The 17,620-nt window shown below is 41.2% G+C and overlaps 1 protein-coding gene across 8 annotated transcripts in view; it reads left to right on the top strand.

Annotated features, from left to right (window-relative positions):
* Positions 1-17,620, top strand: part of LOC117347653 (leucine-rich repeat-containing protein 37A-like) — a 97,395-nt gene that overhangs the window by 24,743 nt on the left and 55,032 nt on the right. For 5 of the 8 annotated variants that reach the window (XM_033918853.1, XM_033918855.1, XM_033918851.1 and 2 more), the window contains 2 exons: positions 3,948-4,016; positions 7,755-7,829. In XM_033918853.1, the coding sequence (XP_033774744.1) occupies positions 3,948-4,016; positions 7,755-7,829 (144 nt within the window). Of the gene's footprint in view, positions 1-1,011; positions 1,082-3,947; positions 4,017-7,754; positions 7,830-17,620 lie in introns of all 8 variants that reach the window. The other 3 variants (XM_033918854.1, XM_033918852.1, XM_033918857.1) reach the window with 2 other exon arrangements.

The raw sequence follows: 17,620 nt of genomic DNA, 5'->3' as shown, positions 1-17,620 counted from the left end.
CGATTTTTGTAAAGAAGGATAATTTTTCCCATAAATAACACTGGAAACATCTGAAGACCGTTAACATGATTTCTCTAATGAACTTTTCCCATGATAAGATAATTGTTAAGAGGGAAATGGGGTGGGTTTTTCAATTTTGATTATTACATACTAAATTAATATTTAAAAAATGTACAATAAAATTGATTTATGTATTATTGGTTGGGAAGGAGGGTGGGACAGGGGATTATTATATTAATGTTATACTTGATATTAATATATGAGTTAGTCAAGTGTGTATTTAAGTTTCTATTGAGTTTATTTGTAACACTTGTTGTAACACAAAAAATGAATAAAGATTTAAAACACAAAATATTTTTTTAACGAAAAGAAACAGCACTTAATTTGAAACAGATGGGACCACCATTTCACTATGATATATTGACTTCCTCAGGGGTGTATTTATGGAATATATTTTTTTGGAAAATGGTTTTTCATCATAAGCTAATAGAAAAACTTTCATTATCCCCCTTCTTTTATCAAGCTGTGCTAGAGGGGCTGGCAAGGTAAGTGATCTGATGCTCAGAGGAATTCTACTAGCGTTGGAACTTTTACCGTGCTGGTTCGAGCTAAAAATCTCTAGCGCAGCTTGATAAAAGGGGCCCTATATGTTTATAATAGCAAGAATATGTGACTTTGATATCATTGAAGGGGGAATTTTAAATGGTGGTGGCATCTTTTTGATTTTAGATACCATTTTCTGAGCATTAAAAAGATCAAATGAACCAGTATCTGAACTGTGAATTATTTTATAAAAATATATCCTTACCCACTTTTACTAAACCACAGTAGAGGTTTCTACCACGGCCCGGATCGCTGAATGATCTGATGCTGCTCTTATGCTCATAGGATTCTTATGAGCATCGGAATATTTAGTGCTCTGGGCCAAGGTAGAAACCTCTACTACGGTTTAGTAAAAGAGGGCCATAATTTTGATAACATAAGACACTAACTTCATTTATTTTTTTCTAGAATTTTGCTGGTTATATATATTGGAACTGCATGATGAAAAATATACCCCCGAGGAAGCCAATATAACAAGGTGAAAATTCTGGCTACCATCGGTTATAAGTTAAGTGCTGTTTCTTTTTATTTTTTTGTAATCAACTTTTCTTTAAAAAAAAAAGTTAGAAAAAAATATTTGATATGCACAAATTTATATAGAAGTTAATGTTGACAAATCTGAATAAAAATGATCCAAAAATGTATTTAATGGAGCCTCTAGCACAATGAATTTGTATTTACCGCTTTTTTGAAGGCATGCAAAGTGGTGGATAACAAGAATAAATCAAGCATAAGCAATTATGAGTGAATTCTAAATGATGAAAAAGGGAGTTTTTTTAAAGACCCATGAGAGATAATTGGAATTGATTTTTGATGATACTTGGCTAAATGTCTCAATCATGGTTTCTGAGATCGTACTTTAAAAGGAGAAAAAGATACGCACATCTATATCTATACCTCTGTTTGTATTGAGAGAGAGAGATTTTTATAAAACCTGCCCAGTACAGACATGTGACTGTATGTTTAGCTACGCTTAAGAATAGCCATACGGGGTCAGACCAGTGGTCTATCTAGCCTAATATCTGTTTCCAACACTGGTCAATCCAGATCACAAGTACCTGGCAGAAACCCAAGGAGTAGCAATATTTCATGCTACTAGAGAATGACACGAGGACAAATTTTCCCCATCCCTGTGGGAACTCATTTTCCCATCCCAGTGAATTCTTTTCATGTCCCAGCCCAATTCCTGCAAGCTCTGTCTCATCTGCACAAACCTCAAAACACTTTAAAATCATAAGTGGCAGATGAAATTTAATGTGTACAAATGCAAAGTGATGCACATTGGAGGGAATAACCCGAATCACAGTTACCAGATACAAGGGTCCACCTTGGGGATTAGCGCCCAAGAAAAGGATCTGGGTATCACCGTAGACAATATGATAAAACCTTCCACCCAATGTGTGACGGAGGCCAAAAAAGCAAACAGGATCCTAGGAATTATTAAAAAAGGGATGGTTAACAAGACTAAGAATGTTATAATGCCCCTGTAATGCTCCATGGTGCGACCTCATCTGGAGTATTGCTTTCAATTCTGGTCTCCTTTTCTCAAGAAAGATATAGTGGCGCTAGAAAAGGTTTAAAGAAGAGCAACCAAGATGATAAAGGGGATGGAACTCCTCACATGAGGAAAGGCTAAAACAGTTAGGGCTTTCAGCTTGGAAAAAAGATGACTGAGGGGAGATATGATTGAAGTCTACCAAATCCTGAGTGGAATAGAATGGGTGCAAGTGGATCGATTTTTCACTCCATCAAAAATTATAAAGACAGGAATACTCAATGAATTTGCAGGAAAATACTTTTAAAACCAATAGGAGGAAATTTTTTTTCACTCAGAGAATAGTTAAGCTCTGGAAAGCATTGCCAGAGATTGTGGTAAGAGCGGATAGCGTAGCTAGTTTTAAGAAAGGTTTGGACAAGTTCCTGGAGGAAAAGTCCATAGTCTGTTATTGAGAAAGACATTGGGGAAACCACTGCTTGCCCTGAATCGGTAGCATGGAATATTGCTACTCCTTGGGTTTTGGCCAGGTACTAGTGATCTGGATTGGCCACTGTGAGAACGGGCTACTGGGCTTCATGGACCGTTGGTCTGACCCAGTAAGGCTATTCTTATGTTATGTTCTTAAGTGTTCAAGGTTTATGCGGTTAAGGCAGAGCTTACAGGAATGGGACAGAGAGAGCAACAAAACTCACGAGGACATGATGGGGAAATTGAGTTCCTGCGGGGATGGGGAAAAATTTGTCCCCATGTCATTCTCTACATACTACCAATTCCAGGGCAAACAGTGGCTTCCCCCATGTTTGCCTCAATAGCAGACTTTGGACTTTTCCTCCAGGAACTTGTGCTAACCACTGTTACCATATGCTCTTACAATGAGTTCCAGAGCTTAACTATTTTTTAAATGAAAAAAATATTTCTTCCTATTTGTTTTAAACATATTTCCATGTAACTTCATTGAGTGTCCCTCATGTAATTTTTGAATGAGATAAAAACTCATTCACTTTTACCTGTTCATTACCTGTACATTACTCAGGATTTTATTGACCTCATTCATATCCTCCCTCAGCTCTCTCTTTTCCAAGCTGAAGAGCCCCAACCTCTTTACTCTTATCCTCATACAAGAGACATTCCATCCCTTTTATTATTTTGGTTGCTTTTCTTTGAATCTTTTCTAATCCTGCTATATCTTTTATGAGATAAGGTGACCATAACTGAACACAATTGTCCAGATGAAGAACGATATAGAGGCATTATAATATTCTCAGTCTTGTTTACTAATTATTGTTACATCTTGTGTGCTTCTTTAACTGCATCTTGTTATATTAATATAGTTGATTTTTAAAGCATAGCACAGTAATGCACCAGGCTATTTACATGCAACATTATAACCTTGTATAATAAAGTGACCCTTGAGATAATCACAGCAGGGGCTTCTCATAATGCCATTGAGTATGTTGCATAAAAGTGGTGCAAAGAACATGTATGATTTTTGTCACTGGGTCAGTTCTTTGGAAATTATTACCCCTTTCCTTGCAGCTAGAGACAGATCTAACATGGAAGGGAATGTATATTATATGGATTTAAGTATTGGAAAAATGGGAGGGATATATGTTATGTGATAAATGAATTATTTGTAATCACAATTTTTCATGTATTATTCGAAGTTTATATGTACAATTAAAATATTGTAAGAATGAAAAATTTATAAATAAAATATTAAAAAAAAAAAAAAGTACTTTATGACTTTTGACTTGTATCTTATGTCTGATATTATCTAGCTAGTTGCTTAGAAATATTACTTATATGTGGGTTGTAAATGTCCATTAAATATTTTTGCGGCTTTCAGGTATTTGGGCCATAATCCATTGGTAGCCTTCAAAGACAATTCACTTTTAAAAATGTCATTAGAGTATCTGTAAGTACTGAAGATTTACTTTCCAAAGCAACTCATTGTTTTTTCCCCCTCTACTTTGTAATGTCTTCCTTTCTTCAGTGTCACAAATTTCCTTTACTGGAAGGCTTCAGTAGTCTGTTCATTTCTCTGACTTTCAAGACTTAAGAATTAGTTTAAAAAAATGCTCATAAAGTAATTCATTGTTTAATCCTCCTGGCTATCCTGTGAGTACAATGGTGATATGTATAGGAAATTGTTTACATTTAGGGGGGGGGGTGCATTTTCAAGTGTGGGTTTGTTTTTGACCTGGGATGGTTGAACAACCCTGACTCTTAAAACAGGAAGCCTGTTTTATAAAATCAAACATAGGCACCTGTGTGCCTATCAGTGCTCCCTCTAAGGACTGAGTTAATGTGAACAAAAATTTTGTGTTACATTACCCTGATGGTATTATGCACACTGTACATTACAAATTAAGAATTACAAATATAAATTTGAAAGGACATTTTTCAATTAGCTCTCAGAAGCCAACACCTCTTTCCCTAGGTCAACTAACCTGAGAAAGAAGGTTTTGGTCTCTGACAGTTGGTCAAAAGTGTATTAAAATTAGTCCAGTGAATATATACTGTATACTTCGGCAAATCTCTTTCATTTGAAAGGAATAAGATGGCATAGGATGAAATTAAGAGGTGATATACTCAGCAGTAATCTAAGGAAATACTTTTTTACCAAAAGGGTAGTAGATGTGTGGAATAGTCTCCTGGTAGAGGTGGTGAAGACAAAGGATCTCTTAGTGGGAGGAGGTGATACTGGATGCTGTGGGTGGGCAAACTGGATAGGCCATTTGGCCTTTATCAGCCTTTATGTTTCTATGTTAATTCCATTTTCTATTTCTATTTATTAATCTTTATAACCATGGGTACCACATTAAAAATAACATTCTTTTTTTTACTTTTGTTTTCTGGCCATTTAATATACATTACATTACATTACATTAGTGATTTCTGTTCCGCCATTACCTTGCGGTTCAAGGCAGATTACATTCAAACTAAAAACAAGAATTACATTCAAAATTTGAAAGAACAGAATAAGCGATGATATAAAATCTAGAAAGAGAAAGAAGAAAAAAAAAGGTGCAATTAGAAAAGGAATTTTGTATAAGAACCAAACGTATTTTAACGGTTAAAAGCATCTTTAAAAAAGAAGCTTTTTAAATTACTTTTAAAGCGGGCCAAATTGGTTTCCTCTCTTAGATGTTGTGCCATCACTGAGAATATATCGTGTCGTCGTGTCCCAATAATTTTCAAAGAGGGGACTGTTAGGAGCTTTTGATTTATAGACCAAAGTGAACGTGAAGAACTGTAAGGGATGAGTAACTTATCAATGAATTGTGGTTCATTTGTAGAGAGGGTTTTAAATGATAAAAGTAGTTACCTGGATTGGCCACAGTGAGAATGGGCTACTGGGCTTGATGGACCATTGGTCTGACCCAGTAAGGCTATTCTTATGTTCTTAAGAACACCAGAGGAATGTAGTGTCCAGGTAATGCTGCAACAATGTGGCAATTGGTATATGTGGGGATAAGTTATGAAGAACTTTGTAACTAATTCAGTTCATTCTCTATGTAAAGCAAAATTTTCTCCCAAATTGAAAGAATTACTCATAGAGCTGAATAGATGAGATGCTCATCTCATAGATTGGCCATATCTAAGCACTTAAAATGACAGTTTTGCCCAAATTGTTTATCTATTCATAGCCATTCCAGTTTTCATCCCAAAAGTATTTTTTCCAGCAACTAATATGTAAGGCTTTGGTATTTATCTGGAAAATACCCAAGGGTTGTGATATCAAACCCCAGTAGGTCACTTTATCCCTCTACTACCTCTCCCACCTTGAACAGGGAACCACAATAACATAATATTATTTACATAAATCGCATTTTCTCTCTTTATTACTCTTAAGTCAAATAAGCTCTCTAGCACAACCACCCTCCCTACCTGTCTTTTTCTCCAGAATAATCCTTAATCTACCTGATCTTCCTCTCCCCAGCTATCTTTGCCTTCCTAGCATATGGCTCCACTTTGCCTTCTCTTGTTCCTAACCTTACCCAGCCTCCCCTTCTGCCCCAAACCACTGAATTCCTCAAATCCACATGGTCCACTTCATAAATTCACTACCTCATGATCCCTTCTTTCACCCACCGTATTCACAGCTCTAAAATTCCAATAGTTCTCTCCCTCATTCAACCTTTCTCATTTTGTATGACCACATCTTACCTATGTCTCCTTCGCCGCACCTGCTCCACACTCTCTTACTCCTCCTTCTGCTCACTTCTGGGGACATCAACCCCAATCCTGGCCCTCCTAATCAACTCTCACCCTACTCAAACAGATCACACAGCAACATCTCCAATCTTACTTCTGTTCCTCTTCTCTCCTTCTCTACCTTTCTCATGTGCCCTCCGGAATGCCTCCTCTATCTCCAACAAGACCACTTATGTCCATGACCTCTTTATTTCTCATTCTTTCCTCCTGCTTGCACTAACTGAAACCTGGCTTTGTCCTGATGACTCTGCTTCAGTAGCTGCCCTGTGTCATGGTGGTTATCGCTTCTCCCATATGCCTCACCCAGTTGGCCGTAGAGGCAGAGTTGGGCTATTACTCTCCCCCTCTTGTAGTTTTCAACCCCTTCTTCTACCCCAGTCTCAATGCTTCTTTGAGGTCCACTCAGTCCATCTAGTTGCCCCCCTACCTCTCCGAATAGCGGTCATTTATTGACCCCTTGAGAAATCCCTTGCTTCCTTTCTCACCAACCTTGACTCATGGTGCTCCGTCTTCCTCATACCTTTGTTGCCTTCCATCATCCTTGGTGATTTCAACATTCATACTGAGAACACTGCCAACTCCTATACCTCAAAGTTCCTTGCTCTCATATCCTCTTTCAATCTCCAGCTGTGCTCCAGTACTCCTACACACCAAAAGGCCATTGCCTTGATCTTGTCCTCTTCTCCAACTGCTCCATTACCAACTTCTCTACCTCAACTCATCCCCTCTCCGACCATGATCTCATTACCTTTATGACTCAACATCCTGCCCCCCTAGAAATGACCAATCCTTCTGATGAGGATAAATTTAGGCAATCGGCCCTAGTAAAAGTTTCAGAGTTCAGTTTAGGAGCATAATTCTCAGGTTAGGAGCATAAATTATTTGGTTATTGGTTCTATCTGATCTTATCAAAAGTTTTAGAATATATCTTTAGTTCCCTAAATGAAATTGTTTATGCATCTAGTGCAGTGTATCGCAAACTATGTGCTGTGGCACACTAGTGTGCCTCAGAGGATTCCAGGTGTGCCCTGAGATGCCGGCGAGGCGTCAGCTGACTGCTTACAGGACATGCCTCTTGCGGTGAGAGGCTTGTCCTGTAGTCAGATAGCCGGCACCTCTGCTCCTTCTCCTCACCTCTCCTTCTGCAGCACTGGCAGAAATAGGAGGCTTAGGGCCGTGGCTGGAGAACGTGTGCATTTCCTGGTGTCCTCCAGCCGCAGCTCCGAGATTAGTGTGCCAGCAGCTTAAAAAGTTTGTGACACACTGCTCTAGTGAGTAGGCAGTAAAATGAAATAAATGACACAGTCATCGCTTCTGAATAAGGTTTATTTGGTAACTGGCAAACAGTCTTATAATTTGTTGTCATAAAAAATTATTTTCTTATTGCACACATTTTCAAAATCTTTTACAGCTTTTTTTTTAAATATATTTTCAGAGACATTGGAGGAACAAATGCAACCATACCAACAATTATATCTATTATGATGGCAGCAACTACACTGAAGAAGCTGTGAGTATTCTGTTAAATTTTAGTAATCTAAATGCTCAAAATATGCTACTTTATCTTCCCCAGATGGACCGAATTCATTCAAACTTGGGACGCAGGAAAAGTTATGACCAACATCTTTGTAGTATTTGGTGAATAAAAAAAAATGTGCATTCTATCTTATACAACCTCTTGATAGTATTTTCATATGGAAGTTTTGCTGAGTTAGATTTATGCTGTCCATAGGGGCCAGTTTTTTACAATGACTGGGGTACTGAACCCATCGTACACTACCCATACTTGGACAAAGTGAAGGCATTTTCTCCAATTTTGGGGGTGCTCAAGCACCTATAGCACCCACAGAGCTGGCTCCTATGATGTCTTTTTGGATGGGCCCAGGCTTGGAGATATGTACTATATTCTTCAGCATCTCTCCAGACAGGCACAGATCACTGATTGGTAATAGCTCACCATGACCAGCAGGTGGAGACTGAAACATAAACTTTTGACTGTAGTAAAGTGGGCTACGCAGTCCACAATACACTCAGTCTGCTCTCAGTCTCCAGCAGGTGGTGATAAGCTGTCGCAGTCTTCCTTGGTTTAATGTAGGGATATTGGAATTTTTGTAGTGGCCTTCTGGTCCCCGTCTCTGGTGCCAGACGCTTTCAGGGGTCCGTCCAAGCTCCACGATGTCACACTCGACGGGTTGTGTCCCTGCCCTCATTTTCTCCACCTCCCCCCCAATTTTTTCTGTAGAGGTGCCTTAGCTGTAAGCCTTGCCACCGATACCAGCAAGGCATATATATGGCTTAGAGATCCAGTGGAGCCTGTTCAGTTAAAAAAAAAATCCTTCACTAGCCGCCAATGTTCAGGGAAATAAGGTTTTCCTTACTACTGCTGCTGCCGGCTTGCCTGCTGTAGCAGCTGGGGCGGTTCAGACCTCTTTGCCCCTGCAGGCCTCGGGGGAGTTTTTTCGGCGGGTTTTGCACTGTGTTTGGAGGGAAGCTCCTCCATGTTTTCTGCAGCCTCAGATGACTTTCCCCCTGTATTGGAGGGTGGCGTTGCTCGGGAGCGTTTGTGTGATTCCTTTCCTTCGGCTCTCCCTGGGGCCCTTTCTTTTAGCACATGCTGTCCTTTCGGGAGCCTAATCATGGGTGTGATTTTTCTGCCAGGCTCTTCGCCACCCACCTCGCCCAATGACTCCTGCGGGCTCTTCCCCTGGTGCCAGTGGGCACCCGGTTGTGGGAGTTGTACCAAGGCTGGGCCAAGATCACGACTTGTCAGTGGATTCTGGAGGTGGTTTTGCTCTGGAGTTTTCCCAACCCTTGCAGATCACTTTCTATCTTTTTTTTTTTTTGCATAATGTATTTTTTTTTTTTTTCCCTTCTATCTCATTATTCCCTGCCTTCACTCTCCAATATGTCTAGTTAATGTCTAAATGTTCACAATCCCCTTTTCTTTATTCTTTTTAATTATATTATTATTGTACTATTTTTAACTTGTAAACCGGCTAGATACTCGTTGATGGTCAGTATAGTAAAAATTTAATAAACTTGAAACTTGTCAGGCGGCATGGAAGAAGCGGGCTTTTAGTCAGATGCTACAAAGGTTGCTAGACCTCAAAGTGGTAGTTCCAGTGCCACCTCAGGAGTTTTGCACAGGCAGGTATTCTATTTATGTGCCCAAGAAAGAGGGATGTTTTCGGCCCATCTTGGATCTGAAGGGAGTCAACAGTGCGCTCCAGGTTCTGTCTTTTCATATGGAGACCCTTAGATCTGTCTGCCTGGCGGTTCAGCCGGGGGAATTCCTGACTTCTTTCGATCTGACGGAGGCCTACTTGCATGTTCCGATTCATGCCTTCCATCAGAGGTTCCTTTGCTTTGCGATCTTGGGACAGCACCATCAGTTTTGTACGCTTCCTTTTGGTCTGGCCATGGCTCCTAGGACATTCACCAAGATTATGGTGGTTGTGGCAGCGGCCTTGCGCAAAGAGGGCATTCTTGTTCATCCCTATCTGGACGACTGGTTGATCCGGGCAAAGTCTTGTCTGGAAAGTTCTGGGTTATGGCTCGAGTTGTGAAGTTTCTGCGGTTGCTTGGATTGGTGGTCAACCTGTCCACGAGCCAGTTGACCCTTGTCTCAGCGCCTGGCATATCCTCTGGGTTCTTTTCGACACTGGCTTGGAGAAGGTCTTCTTCCCAGAGGCCCGAGTGAACAAGTTGCAGTCACAAATTCACCTTCTGATGGCTTCCCGGTATCCTCGGGCGCAGGATTTTTCCAGGTCTTGGGGTCAATTGCAACCCCCCTGCGGCCGCTTCAGTCTGCTCTGCTTCAGCGGTGGTCACCTTAGTTGTACAATCTGGACTCTCCCGTTCTTCAGAGGTTAGTTCAACGCAGCCTCCGTTGGTGGCTACAGTCTTCTAGTCTGGTGCAGGGAGTGAGTCTGGATCAGCCCCAGTGGACAGTGCTTCTCACGGACCTACAAAGGCATTATAACATTTTCATCTTTGTTTTCCATTCTTTTTCTGATAAATCCAAACACTATTTGCTTTCTTAGCTGCTGCCGCACATGGAGCTAAAGGTTTCAACGCATCTTCAACAATTATACCTAGATCCTTTTCCTGAGCAGTGACTCCTAACACAGAACCCAGCATCACATAGCTATAGTTCAGATTCCTCTTTCCCACATGCATCACTTTGCACTTGTTCACATTAAACATCATCTGCCATTTTGACGCCAAGACTTACAAAGACCTATTGCAATTTTGCACAATCCTCCTGCGATTTAACAACTTTGTGTCATCAGCAAATTTAATTATCTAACTAGTTATTTCCATCTCTAGATCATTGATTTATGTTAAAAGCAGCGGTTCCAGCACAGACCTCTTCAGGCAACCAGGAACAGACTTTTTCTGCTCTTTTTTTTTCTTCCAAGTGTAAGTACTTCTGCAGCCATAGTATGGCTGGGAAAGTATGTCACCAAAGCTGCTGCTCAGGTTACAACTTCTGTCTCTGTGCAGACAGAAAATGTTACCCAAGCAGAGAGAGTGGTTCCATGAGCAAGCTGTCTTCAGCTTGAATCCCTCATAAAGTAAGTAAAGGAACTGAGAGAGGAGGTGGCAAGGCTGAGAAACATCCATGAGAATGAGAGGTAAATCAGTGAAATGGTTCATGAGTCTTCAAAGATTTCCAGCAGTGGCAAAGAATAGGCTATGCTGAGGGAAGATAGCTGAACTCAGATTATGGAACCCTGCAGGACTGGTACTGTGAATCTACCCGCCCTTGAACTGATAAGCCAGTATGCATCCGTGGAAGTGGAGGAGCAGAGAACATCCCAGGGAGAGGAAGTTTTAAATCCCAAAAATTACTGGATCCTTGACCACTAATAGATGTAAGGTAGTGGTGGTTGATGATTCCCTTCTGAGGGGTATAGAAGCTTCTATCTGCAGACCAGACATGATGTCCCAGGAGGTATGCTGTCTGCCTGGTGCCAAAACCCAAGATGTTACAGAGAGCTTGCTGAGACTCATCAAACCTAATGACTATTATCCAATGCTGCTCATCCACATTGGCACCCCTGCAAATGTATCAAAAGTGACTTTGTGGCTGTAGGAGAGAAGGTGAAGCAGGTGGTATTTTCGTCCATACTCCCTGTCAAGGGTAAAGGTCAGGGCAGAGGAGCTCGCATCCTGGAGATGAATGCATGGCTATGTGGGTGGTTTCTTCAAGAGCGTTTTGGCTTTCTGGAAGGGATGGAGGATATGGTATAGATGATTATTCACTGTGGACAGAATGCGAACTTGGGATAACATATGTAAAGTCCTATGCATTGAGAACTGCTGACATTGTATGATACACCCTCCTCCTAGTTTACCACCTAAGGTATGATGAAACAGTATTTTGATAAATAAAGGGGAGAAAAAATAAGAGATTGAGGAATTAAATGAGTAAATTAATTTGTAGGCATATGTAAGCCAAATATTATCATATGAATTGACTATTAGATTTCTGATAACCCTATTTGCTTGAACACAGTTTAATATTAAGACAGGTATAAAGAAGGCTCATTCAAAAGTAAAGGGTCTAGACTTTTAAAAAAATAACTTTGTTTGGATGGGGGATTACATCAAGGAATTGTCTGGATGGGAACATCTGGAAGGAGTGGAAATACATTTGGCAAAACTGAAAGGAATTATTATAAGAGCAACAGATCTTTTTATGAGGCAAGTAAAAAGTAAGAGGAAAAGAAGGCCGCTTTGGTTCTCAAAAGTAGTAGCTGAGAAGGTAAGGAATAAGAGGCTAGCTTTCATAAGCTACAAAAGTTCACAGAAAGTGGAAGAAGGCAAAAATATCTGGAAAAGTTAAGAGAGGCTGGTTGAGTAGTCAGGAAAGCAAAGATACAAATGGAAGAAAAAACAGCTGACTCTCTAAAATGGGGAGACAAGACATTTTTTAGATATATCAGTGATAGGAAGAAGGGCAAATGTGGCATTGTGAGACTCAAAGGTGAAGGGGACAAATATGCAGAAGCTGATAAAGAAAAGGCTGAATTGCGTAACAAATATTTATGTTCTGTGTTCACAGCTGAAATACTGGGAGCAGGAGCAAAGAAGACAAATGCGAATAGGGATGGAGGAGTGGTAAATAAACCCTGATTGATTTTGAGGGTTGCGTTCTTGAGAGCTAGCTAAAATAAAGGAAGATAAAGCGATGGGGCCAGATGGTGTAGATTCAAGGGTGCTGAAGAAACATAGGGTAGTTCTAGTGGCTCCAATGACTGACCTTTTCAATGCTTCTCTAGAGTCGGGAGTGGTACTGGAGGACTGGAGAAGGACGGATGTGGTCCCTGTCCACAAAAGTAGAAGTAAGGAAGAAGTAGGGAATTATAGGCCAGTAAGTCTGACTTCTGTGGTAAGCAAATTAATGGAAACGCTTTTAAAACAGAGAATGGTGAAGTTTCTGGAATCCGGTGGATTGCAGGACTGGAGGCAACATGGATTCACTAGAGGTAGGTCTTTTCAAACAAATCTGATTAATTTTTTTGACTGGGTGACCAGAGAATTGTATAGAGGAAGTGCGCTAGATGTGGTGTATTTAGATTTTAGCAAAGCCTTTGACAGTGTTTCACACAGGTGTCTAATAAATAAACTAAGTGCCCTCAGGATGAGCCCCAAAGTGACAGTCTGGGTCAGGAACTGGTTGAGTAGAAGGCGACAGAGGGTTATGGTCAATGGATATTGTTCTGAAGAAAGGGATGTTACCAGTGGTGTGCCACAAGGTTCTGTTCTTGGGCCTATTCTTTTTAACATTTTTATAAACGATATTGCTTGAAGGGCTGTTGGGTAAGATTTGCCTCTTTGCGGATAATACCAAAATCTACAATATAGACACCCCGGATAGTGTGAATAACATGAAGAAAGACCCCATTGAAGCTTGAAGAATGGTCTGAAATTTGGCATTTAAAATTTAATGCTAAGAAATACAAGGTCATGCATTTGGGCATATCAGCCTTAAGCAATCAAGTGCTGACTCTGCCCCCAAAACGCCCATAATATAGCCAGCTTTGAGTTCAGTGTTAACCACGATATTCAGCGGCAGTTAGCCAGTTAAGTGCTGCTGAATATTAGTGAGTAGCCCTGACCAAGTAATTCAACAGGTCAGTGACCGGCTAAATGACTTTGAATATCGGGCCCTATGTTACTATGATGGTGATGGAATGAACAGTAGAAGTAAACCTGATTACAGGAGGTAATACCTTGAGGTGGTGGGGGTCCCTCTTCTTTGTCTCATTTGCTGATCTTTGCATGCCTTTATATTCTAGTTGTTATCAGTCATGTCTTTCAGATCAGGATAACACGGTATATAAGGATTGGCCATGGACCATAGTTGACAATAGTAAACCAGTCATATAGATGTTGTTCACATCATCTTAGGATGTAGTAAAAATAGGGTAAAAGGGCCTGTTATTCAGCTGGTGACAGGCACTTCTTTTGCTGTCCACCACAGGTGTTAAGCCCGGATATTCAAATTCCAGAACTCAGCATTGAATATCCAGTTTTATTTTTGGCTGCAGCAACTTAACCGGTTATGTCCATATTCAGTGCTAACTGGTTACATTCTTAGCTTTTAAAGATACGCCTGCTAAACATAGCTGCTGTGGCACTGAATATCCGTGCCTAGCCGGTTACGTCGTGCAGTGTAGCCAGTTAGTGGCTAACTATGAATATTCAATGGGAGATAGCATATTTAACTGTCCAGGAGGCGTTCCAAACCAGTTACATGGTTTTGAATATTGGGGGGGAAGGGGGAGACTCCAAGTAGCTGGAACAGCCTAAACCAGGGGTGTCCAATGTCAGTCCTCAAGGGCTGCAATCCAGTCGGGTTTTCAGGATTTCCCCAATGAATATGCATGAGATCTATTTGCATGCACTGCTTTCATTGTATGCTAATAGATCTCATGCATATTCATTGGGGAAATCCTGAAAACCCGACTGGATTGCGGCCCTCGAGGACCGACATTGGACATCCCTGGCCTAAACAGTAGTCTCTCTCATAGGTCTCCTTTATTCTTCCAAGTTAATTCTTAGATGAATCCCTGAACATATTGTGGCATCAGAGCCACAGTCATTACTCATATCTGATATAAGGCAGCTCTAGTATCGGTCTTTAGCACAGAGAATTTATGCGACATCACAAGTTAGGTTGGATCAAGTTCTGTGATACACACATTAAATTGTGATAGGAGCTGTACCCACTACAATCCCCCCTCTTTTAAAATGGGAAGAGCTACAGTGGAGTGCCTGGCATCTTAAAAACTAGTTTATTATTGTTTGTTAGAACCAAATGATATATTGGCTAGGGAACACAGAGCTAGAACAGTAATAAATGAATTGAATCAAATATGTGGACAAATGTAACACTAATGCATGCAAACTTATGTTTGAAAATAAATATTGTAACAGTCATTGAGTCAGATATATAATTAAGGATAGAGATCACCCCTTTATAACTCATTTATTATGACTTTGGGGAGTCTTTCGTAAAAGGTGTAGTTTGGGAGGGAAGGTGTGAACACCTTTTTGGGCAGGTTATGAGCATCCAGTTTTTAAAAGATGGGCTGGGTGGGGCTTGGAAGGCGTGGCCCAGGGGGATTTTCAATATTTACAAGACCTTAGGGGAGAGTGATTATTATTCCTACCTTCAATTGAGACATTTTTTATTCTCTTAAGGTTGGCTGATAGTCAATCCAGTGCCTTTGGAACATTGGGAGAATGTGTGGCTAACCCTGGGGAGAATGCCTAGGCCCCTCTCTGTACTGTATAGATATATCCAGCATTTAGATGGTTCTAAACCCTCTCATATAAATCAATAGGAACGGGCATTCGGTGTTGGCACTGCAAGATTGAGAGGGGTACTTTAATAAAACACTTTTGGTTGCAGGTGGGAACGATGCTGTCTAAAATGTTGAGAAATTCTATTGCTATGACTCCCCTAACATGCTTATTGGGATTACACAATGCCAGGGGTACGACCTACCAACAAACAGTGAAGCGTCTGGGCTTGGCTGCTGCTAAATGTGTTATTGCTAAATTTTGGAAGCAAGCTGTTTCCCTGTCATTGGACGCCTGGATATTCCACTTCAGACTGTTAGTAGACATGAAGAGACTCACCTCTTTGCATCACCGAGACTTACCTTATAAGTCTACAATTTGGGATAATATTTTGCATTGGTTGGACTAAGGAATATCAAATTGCCTTCTTGAATTGTTGTTGGGAGTGAAGAGAGGGGGAGTTAGGCCCTGTTCTTTAGGACTACTGGGAAAGGACCTTATAGCAGGCTGGGTTTTTTTTATATGCTGAGGGGATGATTTACACATAAAATGGTATAAAGCTTATTGTTTGCGTACAGCAGAATTCAGTTTGATTGTAGCATTTGTGTCTTATTAGGTGGGCACGCTCTATTTTTGGGCGCTAAAACAAAAATGTTGATCCCTGGAACGCATCTGGAAAAAATCGAAATCCCCCGCAGATAAACAAATCTGGAGAGACAACATTAAATCTTACAACAATACACTCAAAAGAGCTAGGAAAGACTTCTATGGTGACAAGATCTCCAGATCGAAAAACCAGAATAGTATGCTGTTCAACATCTGGCGCTCCTTAACCCCCAACACCAACCCTTCTATTCTTCCCTCCTCCCCATCAGTGGATCAACTAGCAAACTTCTTCAACGGAAAGGTCACCGCCTTGAGAAGCTCCTTCCCTCCTACAGTCTCCTACAATCCCCTGGTGCCCGCCTCCCCCGATCCTACTGCAAAGGTCCCCACCCCCATCCCAGTCAATAGATCCTGGACCACCTTTGAGCAAGTATCCGATTCTCAGGTCCTCAAACTCTGCCTGAAACTGAAATCCTGCAACTGCACCTTGGACCCATTCCCATCCTATCTATTTGAGAAAATACCCGCACAGGCCATCTCTTCTCTCACTATACTCATAAATTCTGCCCTATTATCGGGCCTCTTCTCCCCTGAAATGGGACGCATTGCACTGACCCCCCTATTGAAGAAAGCTGACCTAGACCCCTCCTCCCCATCCAATTATCGCCCTATAGCAAACATTCCGCTCCTAACCAAATTGCTAGAGTCCATCGTCTCCTCCCAACTTTCAGCCTACCTGGAAAGATTCTCTATCCTCCTACCCTATCAATACGGCTTCAGACCCAACTTCAGTACTGAAACCCTCCTGGCCTCCCTTATCTCGAAGATCCAACAATTTCATTCTCATAAAAAATTTGCCGTTCTCCTTCAATTCGACCTCTCTGCTGCCTTTGACGTTGTCCACCATGACATTCTAATCTTCCTACTCTCCGAGATAGGCATCAGTTCTACAGTCCTCGACTGGTTTTCGAACTTCTTACGCTCTCGCTCTTACACCGTCACCAAACATGGTTCCTCCTCCTCCCCATGGAAACCGACTTGTGGAGTCCCACAAGGCTCCCCCCTATCTCCCATCCTCTTTAACATTTATATGTCCTCCCTGAACCTTCTCCACCTATCCCCCCTAGAAACACTCTACACCTACGCCGACGATATCCTGGTCCTCATCGAGACCGACGCAAACCTCACCAATCTCGCAGCTAACATTTCCTCTTGCATAACCAACCTTCAATCCTGGGCTCACACTGTACAAATGAAACTGAATGAGTCCAAAACCAAACTACTATGGCTCGGCCCCAAACTTGATCAATTACCCACTTCAATCCCACTGCCCACAGGTTCCTCTCTACAGCTGGAGTTCTCTAGCAAAGTTCTGGGCATCACCATAGATTCATCATTATCTTTCAATGACCACCTCAACTCCCTGATAAAAAAAATGCTTTTGCAGCCTTCACATGCTGAGGAAAGTGAGGTCCTGCTTCCACCAAAAACACTTTGCCGTCCTCGTACAATCCATTATCCTTTCCAGATTGGACTATTGCAATTCCATTTACCTAAGCGTAACAAAGAAAAGCCTTCACAGACTCCAACTAATACAGAACACCGCGGCCAAACTTATCTTCTCAAAAAGTAAGTTTGATCATGTCTCACCGCTCCTATCCAAACTCCACTGGCTTCCCGTTATTTCCAGGGTCCACTTTAAATGTGCCTGTCTAACCTTCAAGATCCTCCATGGTATCCTCCCTCCTTTTATCCCTCTATCCTGGAATTCCTCAAATCCAACCTCCACTAGATCCACGCAAAAATTAAAACTATCCTACCCCTCCTTAAAAGGCATCTCCCTTGTTGGTAAACTTGGCTCTTCCCTCCCTTTCAGAA

Source organism: Geotrypetes seraphini, chromosome 13, assembly GCF_902459505.1.
Source record: "Geotrypetes seraphini chromosome 13, aGeoSer1.1, whole genome shotgun sequence".
Lineage (NCBI taxonomy): Eukaryota > Metazoa > Chordata > Amphibia > Gymnophiona > Dermophiidae > Geotrypetes > Geotrypetes seraphini.
Note: the sequence above shows the minus strand (reverse complement) of the source record. Positions and strands in the feature narration are given on the sequence as shown.